At 42.9% G+C, this 13,004-nt stretch overlaps 1 protein-coding gene across 3 annotated transcripts in view; it reads right to left on the bottom strand.

Annotated features, from left to right (window-relative positions):
* Positions 1–320: 320 nt before the first annotated feature.
* Positions 321–13,004, bottom strand: part of LOC148406873 (coiled-coil domain-containing protein 85C-B-like) — a 37,762-nt gene continuing 25,078 nt past the window's right edge. The window contains exons 2-7 of one of the 3 annotated variants that reach the window (XM_088403233.1): positions 10,447–10,526; positions 9,149–9,283; positions 5,644–5,748; positions 4,769–4,861; positions 4,584–4,682; positions 321–2,981 (exon numbers count right to left, since the gene is read on the bottom strand). In XM_088403233.1, the coding sequence (XP_088259359.1) occupies positions 2,892–2,981; positions 4,584–4,682; positions 4,769–4,861; positions 5,644–5,748; positions 9,149–9,283; positions 10,447–10,526 (602 nt within the window). In that variant the 3' untranslated portion in view covers positions 321–2,891. The remainder of the gene's footprint in view (positions 2,982–4,583; positions 4,683–4,768; positions 4,862–5,643; positions 5,749–9,148; positions 9,284–10,446; positions 10,527–13,004) is intronic. The other 2 variants (XM_088403234.1, XM_088403235.1) reach the window with 2 other exon arrangements.

Below are 13,004 nucleotides of genomic sequence, written 5' to 3'. Positions count from 1 at the left end.
ACCAGACATTTAACCAAATCTAGCGGCTATATTTCAGTAGAACGTTGTATACAATTAACCTCGCGCAGGAAAATCCATATCTTAAAACTTTACTTCCGCCTTTGCGTAAGTACTTGAATCTGAATGGAGTTCAGAGATCACATGACTGAACCCAAAGTATGCCGAAGATAACTTAAGCGTCAAGAGAGTACTCTTCGACAACAGATTGCATTTGCTACCCGCGATTCATGTAGGCTAGGCTAAACTACATTACAAACATTCCCATTAGTGCCACGAGGGGGCAGTGTTGGTGCAAAAAAAAGAAGAAACTCAGCAGCAGACCGGTTTAATCAACTCTTAGTTTATTTTCTCTCCTGATTCTATTCCGCCAGCTGCCATCCGCTCGGATGCCTTGAGGTGGACGGGAAGACGTTACAGTCATGCTAGCGACTACCGCAGTCGCTCGAACGAGTGCTTCAAATGCAAAACACGGACAAATCCAAATGTCTATTTACACTTTTCTACAAGAATCATGGCTTCCAATCGCTTTCTAGAAAAAAAGGACACTTTTTACTGGAAATTAGTGGAGTGTAAATCATTAATATTAGGGCCACACTGGACGCAGAAGGAGGGGGAAGAAACAAAAAAAAAGTCACATTTTACTATAAAAAGTACAACAATTTCCGAGATAACGTCCCAAAAGCTCCACATTTAATCTCCATATTTTTTTTGGGTGTGAAGTTTCCTCAAGACAATGTGTGTGTGTGTGTTTTACAGCGTTTAAAAAAATATCTAAAAACAAAAAAAGTGCCAGATTCTCTTGATAAACCACTTTTTTTTTTGCAAATACTTTTTTCCATCCCAGTACAACGAACACTGGACATACATTTTTATTTTCAAGAGGATAACTTTCTCAGGATGAAAATTATATTATTTCATCAAGCCAACTGTTCTTGTTTTTTTCTGGTTTGAAAAAAGTTTTTTTTATTGTTGTTTTTTAATTAAATACCCCATTACATTAAAAATGATTTGGTAAAACAAATTCTACCTTAGATACTGTACTTTCTAAATAGAGTCTAATGAATGCTAAAAACATAGCCTTTTTTTCCCATAATGCCATGGGGTATTGACTTGCGCATGTCGATGTATGTCGTTGGTTTATTTTGTATTTTTTTTGAGTGTGGCCCTAATATCGATTACTCGTGAACACAGGTGCACAGTGAACACATTTTATTTTGCGAGTGAACGCATCAAGACGAAGCACCGCTTCCATCTCGATACTGACATCAGCAAAAGTTTTTTTTTTTTGTCGTTAAGATTTTGAAGGGGTACAGCTAACAGGTCAGAACCATACAAACATGCAGAGCGTCAACGGGCTCGGGTTTTGCGACAGCGAGACGCTTCGGGCTTCCACGCAACGCCGACCTGAGAACGTACGTGATTGTCGAGCATGCACACAGCATCCAAACGGGCCCCTTTCAATGTTTCCCGAACTAAACAAGAAAATTCACCTTCCCCAAGAGAGAACTAGTTGTCACAGAATAACAAATGGTATTCACAGGAAACGCTAAAGTGTGCGCTGCGCTAAATTGTTGATCGCGTGGCCACGCCCACACATATCAGAATTAGAAGCGGAAAGCGAGAATAAAGTTGGAAAGCTCGATTTTGCAGGGTAAAGTCAAGTTCCGAGGGAAAAAAACAAACATTTTTTTTCATAATTAAAATTACTTTTACAGTACCTATTTAACTACTGTTTTACTTTTTTATTTATTTTTTTTTACTTTTGAAACGACTTTCTTTCAAGGACATTTTTTGAGGAAAAACTTTCTAATTATAAGAAGAAATGTACACGTGGTTTCTTTTTAGTAATGACAAATATACTATCTTAAGTAGTACTTTTACGACGTTTTTAAAAGATCAGAAAATGTGAAAACAACATTGGAAGAAAATCTTTAATTTCTTCTAAAAACTTTATTAGCTACAGTTTGACTTTTTTGCTTATTCTGCAATCAAATAAAATTTGATTGATTGATTATTTCGAACTACTTTCTTTCATACAGATTTGCTACAGATTTGAGGAAAACTTTCAAAAAATTTTTATTTGAAGTGGTTCCTTTTTAATAAAGAAAATGTTGATGAGTTTCAAAAGGTTAAAGGTCAGAAAAAAGAATTTAATTTCCTCTGGAAGAGTACAAAAATTTTTCCAATTTGACTTTTTCCCCATTGAAACACACAACAATTTATGGTATTTTACTACTACTAATAATAATACAAAAAATCAGTTTCCAACTTTAACCTCGCAGTATATTTATTTTACCCCCCCCCCCCTTCAATTTTACTCCTCGCTGGTGAAACATAAAATTAAAACGGTACATTGAAGTGTTTCTATTGTTATTATTTGTTGTTGTTTTTTATACAGAATATACAACGTTATCGAGCCCCAAAAGGCGCTAAGTCACAATCGGGGCCACACCACTTGACACTAGAAGTGTTTCTACAGTTTATAGTCACTAGTGATAAACAGGACGGGGCACCTTTACAAATTTTCGTTTCAACGTTAGGCTACATCAAATTTGATGGGTGGGGGCTTTGAGCGACGTTGAATGAATTCACCGGAAAGAAACCCAATAGGGTCAGCCTGGGAGGGGATCCAAAAGCGGTGCCCGCCACACAGGAGCTAGGGGGCGCTGCGGGAGCCGGTATCAAAAAAAAAAAAAAAAAAAAAAAAGATGCCCACCGTCTTTAGTGGCGACTGTGCTTGAAACCGCGCGGCGTCGGCGCATCCCGTTTCCGAGGCGACGGGCCGGAAAGTCACGTGGCCGCGACGCCGCGGTCAAAGTCAAAAGCGGTCACGAGCCGGTCCCGGCATTGGCGTTGCGGGCTGCCGGGGCGCCCCCCGCTGGCAGAGGCCACTACAGCGGCCCCTTGAACTGGTTGCCCGACAGGTGCTGGCGGATGGACAGCTTGGAGCCGGCCGCGTCGCCCAGCTTCCTCCACACCACCTGCGCGTTCAAAAATCACAAAAACAACGGCGCGTGTTTTGGACTTCCCGGATAAATTTGTGTCCGCCGCCGTGTCCGTTTTGTCTCGGCAAAGTCAACTGCATTCCGCCCCAACGTGTGAGATATCATCGGAAAGGCCGGGGTGTCCTTTACTGAGCGCACGAGAACGTGGAAGGGTTGCTCCATCGATTCAAAAGAGATCGACCGAAATCAAATGACCACTACAGTGGACACAAAGAATCAGCCGGGTTGAGAAGATATTTACTCTTTATCCCTGCTCATGAGACATCATTTTGAAAGGCCAGGATGTCCTCTACTGAGCACACTAGGACTTAATTGTGTCGCTTCGATGTGTCAAAAGTTACATATATATAAATGTGTTTTTGTGAGGGTGGTCTGGATTGTGGAACGTACACTGTACTACGATAGAGGGAGGGATTACTGTCAAACTAATGGAATTTTGAAAAAAAAAAACCCTCAATGCCTAAAATAGACACTAATGAAACTTTGCTTCCTCTTTGTGCTGGTGTGGCCCCTGAGACACACACACACACACACACACACACACAGCTTTCATTGTGTGCGTTTGTGTGCGTGTCTCAGTCCGTCATCACAAGCACCTTTTCATCCCACTCGTCGACGGCCGAGAAGGATTTAATTGCCGGGACGTCCTGGTCCCTGGCCGGCTAACGATGGAGGGAGGCAAAACCAAAGAGAGCCAGAAAGACAAAATGGACGGCGGCGGCGGCGGCGGCGGCAGCAGCTCATTAGCGGAATGACCTGATTTAGTGAATAAAAAGTGACCACGGGAAAAAAGCGCCTCTTGTTTGTTTGCCACAAACTTTTCATTGCAGCCCAAAATAGCAAATGCGCACAATTGGCAACAAAACCTGAAAATACATTTTGGACTATATTTTGGGACTTATAGTTGAGAAGAAGTTGGATACTTGACTTTTTTCCTTTTGAAACATATTTTTCAAGGAGAAAAAATGTTACAGCTTTGCTCTTATTTCCTGAAAAATATTTATATAATATGAATAACAACTTCATGAAAAAATATTTGTTAAGAAAGAGTACAATTGTTTTAAAAAAAAAACGGCATTTTTCTTCATTCGAAAATTATATTTCTCTTTCAATAATATTTTGCCCTTTAACCCCTTTAACCAATCCTCATATTTACCTTTTTTTAATCATATTTAAGTTGGTGTGATGTTGTAATATTGTGATTATATATCCTTTTACAATTTTATCAATGAAAACAATACGATCAGAAGGCACGGTAATGAACGAAAAGGACATCAAAGTCTTAAAAATTCAGGAAAGTCGAATTTTTCTATTTAATTAAAAAAAGAAAAGAAAGAAAGGGAAGGTTTATATCTTTGAGAAATGGGAAAAATAAAAAGCATAACTGCTCTGGTTTTTACCCCTTCAGTCCGGAACAGTTTTTGAATTTTAGAAATTGTGTTTGAATTGGATTTTGGTAGGGGTCAGGCAAACGCTTGTGACGGTTAAGGTTCGGGACAGAGGCTAGCAAATGCATTACGTCAATAGGATGTCCCCACTAAGATAGGAAGACAAACACGCGTGGGCGGGCTTACGTACGTTGCACATCTCCCTGACGATGGCCTTCTCTTTCTCGCTGAGGTCGTCCTCGTAGTCTTCGGGAACTTGCTTGTCCAAATTTTCGTGGACCTCCAGAACCTGCGCGACCCCATATCGAGTTAGCCGCGACGGCGGCGGGCCACCAAAACCGGCGGCAGAGGCGGAAGCCCCGCCCCCTGACTCACCTTCATGGCGTGCACCACCGCCTCGGGTTTCTGCGCGCACGACAAATATCCGGTGGCCGGAGACGATTCGCTGGTGGGAAGACGACCAGAAACCTGAACGCGAACGACAAGGTTAGCGTTAGCTTCCGCCGACATGCGCGGCTTGTAAATGGCTTTCGTCGTTAGACTCTAGGAGTTTTCTAGAACATTTACATATTTTTTCCAAGGCCTCATTTGCACTAAGAATGCGTGGAAATCCCAAAGGCTCTTGGTGAAGGTCCCGACATCAAAGGACGACCTTCAGCTTTACGTAAAGCGAAAACGGCGCCGACGCTTTCGGCGGAGGACGAAAACAAATATGCAAAGGCGCTTCTGACGAGCGTGCGAGCACCCTCCCCCCCTTCAGCTTTGTCGTCCCGCGAGCGAAACGGATTTGGACATTTCCGAGATTTGCTTCGCTGACCCGGAAGGGAGCGGCGGGATCGGATCTCATCGGCGTCTCGGCCGGAACTCGGCCGCGGCGCCGTCGGCGGAAAAGACGGCTGACGAGTTGGCGCCGGCCGGCTGCGTGATGGGGAACGATTTGTTGCGAGGGAAAAGTCGCGCGCAGCTCAGGCAATTGAAAAAGGCACGCCCCAAAAATGGTCTTGAAACCCTAATTTGAAACCGTGACCCATTTGAAACGCTAATTTGAAAGCCGAACCATCGTCCCAAACCCCAATTTGAAACCCCAACCTTAGCTCCAAACTTAAATTTGAAGCATTAACCTTCTCTTAAAACCCTAAGATGAAACCATAGCTGGAAAACCTGATTTGAAACCTTACTCGTACGTTCAAAACCCCAAACCGACTTTCTAACCAAAAAAGGTGTACAAATGTGTGTGTGTGCGTACTGACCACGCCGTGCATGGCGTCCTGGCGCTGGGGTAGCGAGGACAGCTGCGACTCGGAGTGGTAGAGGGTCATCCCTTTCCGCAGGGCTCGCAAGTCACCTGGATTACACTGAGCGCACAAACGCAATCACCATGATGATCGCCATTATGAATACATGAATAGAAAGATTTCTATAAAAAGAAACGCATCCAGTTTGAACCCGCGGCCCCAAAACGCAAGCAAACAGCCACAGCACAACATGCACCAAGTTGAAGAATTTGGAGGAAGTTAAAAAAAAAGAAAACTCGTTTCAAGACACATTGATCACATAAGATAATAATTAGAAAATGAAATCGAAGGACCAATAGAATATTTTGAAAACTCACCAAGAGCATGTGGGTACTGATACCACTACTACTTTTGATACATACAATTTGAACAGAAAATTACAGAAATTCTGAAACATCATGATTCACCCTGCATCAAACCACCACGGTGTAGCGCCAACTACTGGTGAGGAGGACTTAGTTCATGTCAGAAGTATCAGTTGCTGGTATCACAGCCTTAAAACCCAATACATCGAAAAATGACCAGTACAGGCCCGATTCCAATACCTGACATTGGGACATACAAACGTCTGGTAATTTTTAATGTCGTACAACAAGATAAATCCAATATTTTTATGAAAATGATCTAAAAACGTCCAATAACCATGTGCAGTATTTTGACCATTTTGGGTCACATCATTTTCACAGTAATTTAGCCAAGTGATGGCAAAATCATAATAGTGTGATAACTAAAATAAACTTTGACATGTTGCCACCACCTGGGTGAAATTTCAGCTCCCTAGTGTCTTCTTTCAATGCTGTGAAATGACTTTAGTGTAAAAGTCAAAGGAATGGACATAATACTAGTCTTTTGTTTTAACTCGTTCAATGCCAAAGACGTATTTTTACCCCTTTGGGGGTTTTTTCCAGACCTTCTATCCTAGGTATTTTTTTTTTCATTTTTTTGAGTGTTGGACTAAAGGAGGGTTAGGGTTAGAACGAATCTGACGATCGTTCACGCAGCCTTGAAAAACACTTTTCTCCACTTGCTGTCACATGACCAAACCCAGAAAACAGGTGAGCTGTGATCGGTTGGATCCCACGCCTGAAGCGCAGGCAATGCTTATGCTTTTTACATTAAGAAGCATTGACAAAATATTACAATTTCCACAGCTGAAAATGGCCGAATGAGTTGATTATCCCTTTAAGGCCTAATGGTGACCCCGCCGATCAGGCGTTACGTTCTCACCGCCAGTGTATAAACACGCGAGGCCTGGGAGCGCCGATGCTATAAATAGCGCCTCATCTACGAGCGCAGCATTTGTCGTCTTCCTCCGTTATCTCTCGAGCGCACGCTGAGCATCCCGCTAACCTTTTGCCGTCCTTCCCGTAGCGCGGGCGCTCTTCTCAATAGCTAAAAAGGCACGCCGGCATCTCGTCACGTTTGTCTGCGGGGCTTGGCGGCTGGGAAAATGTCACGTCCGCTGGACTGAAACAAAACCATCGATGATCTCATCGGAATAATAAGAGCGACCAGGCCCGGTGGCTAACTTGCATCTTTAGCGTCACAAACGACAAAATCGGATTCCTGTGGGCAATGTCCATTTACTGTACGGTTGCATTTATTTTAATCTTCAAATGAGGGAATTGCGGGTCTTTGCGGGTATGTTCCTGCGTGTCTAAGCTAGCTTGTCCAATTACTATTGTTGTAGTATTTTTTCAACAATTAGCATTTGTCAATAATTCTTCGTAAACACAGGATTCCCCGTTACATTGCGGTTTCGATTAGTACGGCTTTTCAATTATGACCACAACTTGTATGTGTTTTTCTTGCAAAAGTCACTCAATAAATAGCAATTTTATTAATAAAAAAAAAACAATAACATTGCCATTGGCTACATTGCCAGCCTGTTTTTTTACATTTAAATATGTGCTTATGTGATTTTTTTTAGCTTTTTTTCAAGTAGTGATATTGTAGAAATATCTGCATCATTTAAAAAAAAAAATATATTTTTTTTATGTTGTTACTTTATGCGCACTTGCTAATTTTCTTCCTGCTAATTGTGCTGCTAGCCTGGTTTTTACATGAGAAATTGTGGGAAGTCTACAGAAAGAGTTAATTAGCCTTGCCTTTTTCTAAATAAATCTCCCTCAGGTGAGTTTTTTTTTTTTTTTTTTAAGGGGGAGCGTTGACCTTTTCAAACATAACACGCAACTTGCCCGAGGTACAAGCGAGTCATTATCTTCCGAAACGCTAGCGAACATGACGTGAGCATTGTGTGTTCGACCAATTTTTGGATCGCGCGTGAACGTGCACACCTGTTCTCCTCACGCTTGCGTCTTTGCAGCTTAATATCCGCACGTTTGGAGCGTCCACGCAAAGGTCAACATTCCTGCGATAAGAGACTTTTGTTCCCTCCTGGCAGGAAGTTGAACGAGCAGGCAAAGTAATCTCCCCCGTAAGAGGCCCGTCAAGCCCAGACACTTTTTATTCGTTCCAAAGAAGAGTCGCTCAAAAGAAAGTCTCCTGATGCATTATGGATGCGCGGCTCTACCTGTGTCTTTCTTGTCGTGTCAAATATTTATGCCGCCGCCGCCGGCAGACATCGCGTCAAGCCGAGACAAGAGCAACTTCTTTAATGCACCGCCGAGCAAACGTAGCCTTTGCTCACCTTGCGCGGAAAACATGGACAATGAGAGACAAAAAAAGGCCTGGACACTCGGGACAACTGACACGCTCACTAAGTGCTTTGACTCGAGATCATGCTAGGCTAAAGGCATCAACTGCTTACCTTAGCTTAGCACAAGGGCTTGAAGGCTCAAAGTCAGATTCAAATGATATTGTTTTAGCAATCTAGAGAAATTTAGCATACAATTTAACTACAATGTTCAAATGACAAGCAAAACACCATCAACTGCTATTGGTTGTTTGCCAAGATTAGCTTATTTTAGCTAATGTATTAATGATGTGATATGCGTGTAGGGATCTGTGATGACATCCATGTGGCATGTGCAATTTTTTTTCCAGGCTTATGCTATGCCCCCTGTTGGGCACATGGCTCGACTCTTGTTTTTTTCCCCTTTATTTCTTATGTTTTTTTTTCATTTTTGTCTAAGATCACTTGGTTTTGAAATTCATGATGGCATCTAAGTGGTATGTGCAAGGTTTTATTTTTCCAGGCTTATGCTATGCCTCTCGTCTGGGACACGGCTCTAGTCTTGTTTATTTTTTCTTCTCTATTACTCGTGTTTTTCTATGCGCATTTAAGATCTCTTAATTTCGAGATTTCTGGTGACATCTATCGTGCTTATGAGCTCTTATGAGCCGTGTGCAAGGTTTTTTGGAGGCTAATGCTATGGCCCCCATAGGTAATTACTCAGCGTGAAAACTACAATGATGCCGAATTAGCCAACAATCATGGGTTTGAGTATTCACATATTAAATCATGCAATTACATCATGTAATGATTTTTCACCCATACCTGTCCACCCCTTGCAGAAGAAAGCCCCAAAAGCTGATTTGAAAGTTCCGCCACCACAGAGGCAAGTAAGTGGAAAAACAGACGAGCGGTTACCTTCTTCATTTGTATTTGCGATAAACTATAACGGCTGTGAGCCTGCAGACGGAAAGACAGCAATACTGTTGACCGTGTTTGGGGCATTTGGAGAAATAAAAACCAAAACTCAAAATAATAGAAATAAGCAGTGGTGTCATTTGAGTGAAAAATGGAAAATTCCCAACTCCACGAGCGAAAAAAAAAACAACTAAATGACTGAAATAAAGCAGTCGAGTCAAAAGGCGTCATTATCTGATGAAAGACCACAAAACGTATTGAGTAGGACTGTCAGATGTCTGCGAGAGCGCGGCGGTTGTTCCTAATGAGGACTCCTTACGCCTTCACGCAGACGGGCGTGACCTTGCCGCGAACCCCTTTCACTCCCCACGTACGCGCCCCCACCCACCTCCGCGCCGGCATCTTCCGAACGTGGGCGAAGTCATGCGGAGGTTAACGCGGCTGGATTCTTGTCATTTTGCCGTCTCCTCGCACTTTTGCCACGGGGGCTAAGCGATGCTCGCCATTGAAGCCTCCGCCATGAATTAAACATGCGTCAACAGCGAGACACGCGCAGGCAGACAGCAGCAAAACTCTCGTCAAACGCTGAGGACCGTGTGATTCTCCTCTAAATAGTTCTTCAAATTTGCAGATTTCAGCTGCCACAGGAAGTAAATGGAACCTGTGTTGGTTTTTTTAAACTTTTAGACGCCAACGTTTTTTACAATAAAATATTCTGTTTTCGTAACGCTATTTCAAATGGTTGTAGCTTGAAAATGGTTAGCGAGAAAGCCATACTTAAGAGCTTGGTGGGATATTGCTACTTTGGCAGTAACACATCATAAAATTTAAGCGAATCCCTAAAGTTAACTTAAATCGTAGTCTGTGTGGAATTTGAATTAAGCAGCGTTTTTATTCATCTCGCCTGCTATCGAATAAAAATAGTAGTTGCTCGGAGTTTGACTAACAGCCAATCACAGCTTAGCTGTTTTCTCACTTTGGCAAACTGAGTTGTGATTGGTCTTCAGCAACTGTGATGTCATTTGTGCTGAATCAAATCAAAACATTGGATTTTAATTTGGAATTCTCTTTTTTTTTGCTCATTTGTTGACACTCTTAATTCTTTTTTTCCCAATTAATTCAAATCTTTATCATTTTTCTTTGAACGACGTATTTTTGGGTCATTTCGGATCGAGTTGATGCGGGCTGTCACCGCGACGCCTCACCTGCGACAGGAGCTTGTTGTTGTCGTCTTCCAGGATTCGCACTTTGGTCTCCAGCTGACGGATGTAGTTGGAGGACGAATCTGCAGCAGAAGAAGAAGAAGAAAAGAGGGGAGGAGACTCCATTAGCATTTCAAAAGACGTCAAGACGGGGAAAAAAGGAGGCGGCAGTCTGCGCCAGAAGACCCGCAGGAGGTTTGTGCCGAAAGGAAGTTCACGCTAGCGAATTTAGACAACAGGTTCCTTTTTCAAACCTAAATACGGACAGACAGACAGACAGACAGACAGACAGACAGACAGACAGACAGATAGATAGATAGATAGATAGATAGATAGATAGATAGATAGATAGACAGACAGATGCACAAATCATTTTTTTAAGTTAAAAATCTGATTTAAAAAAATTGTGAAAGTCACATGACGATGTACTTAGAAAAATAAGAAAAAATAAAAATAATATATATTTTCTTAAGTTTAAAATGACATTGTTTAATTATTTTTTTCTTAGAAATGTAATTCAGTAAAGCATATATGTTCAACGAATAGTCACTAAGCCATTTTCAGCAGAATCTGTTCAAGGATATGGAGCCGAAAAGCGTCAAACTTCCCTGGGCACTGACCCCATATTCTTTCCTGTTTGCCATAAAGGCGGGAAACAAGCACTGCACATCCTTCGCGTGGCGGCCAAGTTTCCCGCCTGCCGCCGAGGAAAGCGGGTTCAGAGCGGGGACAGGAGCCGCGCCGGGCGCGCCATCCCCGTCCCCGCAGGTGGCGCCGAGCCTGTACTCCAAAAAGCCCCGTTTAATTTACAGCGCCATCAAAGCCCGAATCAGACGGCGCGTCGGGACCGAGACCGAGCCGTATGCTTTTGTTTGACGAGCACACGGACTGACGAAAGACATCCGACGACTCCCTTCTCTTTCTTTTGTCCGACTTCAGATAGCGATGCACAACTTGGAAAAGTTTTCTTCAGCCTTTAATATATATATATATATATATATATATATATATGTGTGTGTGTGTATGCTCGTCAATACTGTAAAATTGTCTGTCTACATCACAGGTGTCAAACTCAAGGCCCGGGGGCCAGATCCGGCCCTCCACATCATTTTACGTGGCCCATGAATGACTAATTATGACTTCAAATTTCTGCCTAAAATAGCAAATTTTGCCTGTTTTCTTCAACTATTACACATTTTTTGTTCCCAATACCCCCTTTTGAACAGTTTTTAGCGGCCTAGCACTACTAGCACTACAATGTGACCCATGGTCTACATGGTGTCAAATGTAAATCCGTCAGCCTGTCTACGGTATTCTCCCATCGGCATGAAGCTTTTATGGGCGCAGCGGCTGCTTTCGGCCGATATCCTAAACATGCAAAAACGGCCTTTATCAGGAACACAATTTTTTTCTATTTTTAAGTCCTAAACAAGCAAGAATTTTTAGGATTTTAGGGTCCACTGTACATCTTGCAGCACACAAACAGCAGCAGCAGCAGCAGCGTGTACTGTACGTATAAAGACTTGGACGTCGCTAATCTCCCGGTTGTGCCTTGTGACCCGTTAATCTGGACTGATTTGAGGCCGGCCTGACCTTCCGCCGCCACTCAAGCCGATTAAGGTGAAGGTTCTTTAACCGTCGAGGCGCAACAAAGACGGACCGATGAATGCGCATCCTTGTTCGTTGAAACTGGTCTCGGATCGGCCGCGAGAATATCAACAAGAAGGTGGGGGTGGAAGGAAACACGTTTTCTGGGGCAAATTTGTGCGTCCTACTAGCAGGCATGCTAGCCGTCGTGCTAAGTCGACTGGGGACCACGAGCCAACAAAATAGGATTCTGGCTATCGAATGGGTTTAGATTTTCAAATCAGAGACCTGAGAATAGAAGAATAACTCTGAAGTGGTTGTTTTATTATTTGATTGATTTGGCCCACTTAGGAAAAGATTTTCCTCAATGTGGCTCGCAGCTGAAACGACTTTGACACCCCTGCTTTAAAGTTAGAATTCTTACTTTAAAAGCAGAATTCTGAGAATGAAGTCAGAATTCATTTTAAAGTCACAATATTCACTTTAAACTGAGATGAATGTAGCAACGATGCCAATATTTTTTTCCTTTTTCATTTTTTTTTTATTTTTTTATAAAAAAAAAAAAAAAGCCCTGTTTTTTTGTTTGTTTGTTTTTTTACGGCTAAAGCACATTTGGGACGGCAGAATCGCAAAGTCACACGCTTGCTGCACAAAATATGCGGTGCATTCAGGGTACTTTCACAACATCGGGAACATACCAGGAATCCCAAATGAATTTCCATTCATTGCCCGATATTGCAAAATATTTTGATCCTAAAACATTCTCCTATTTCTAAACCAATGACTTGCAAAGCACGGAGCGGCCCAGCAATCAGAACCCGCCCTCCCCCCACCGAGAACGACGGCCCGGCCGAAAATAAAGCCGTGAGCCGGCGGGATGGGAGCGGGCTCGGCAACGTTCGCGCTCGGTGTTCGTGCGACGCGGGCAGCGGCGCCGCGCGTCCTTCCCCGGCGCCCTACCTCCATCCCCGCCA

The sequence above is a fragment of the Hippichthys cyanospilos genome, chromosome 20, assembly GCF_059441005.1.
Source record: "Hippichthys cyanospilos isolate Australia breed blue-spotted pipefish chromosome 20, RoL_Hcya_1.0, whole genome shotgun sequence".
In the NCBI taxonomy this organism is placed as follows: Eukaryota; Metazoa; Chordata; class Actinopteri; order Syngnathiformes; family Syngnathidae; genus Hippichthys; species Hippichthys cyanospilos.
The sequence above is the reverse complement of the archived record's forward strand: the minus strand, read 5'-3'. Positions and strand labels throughout refer to the sequence as shown.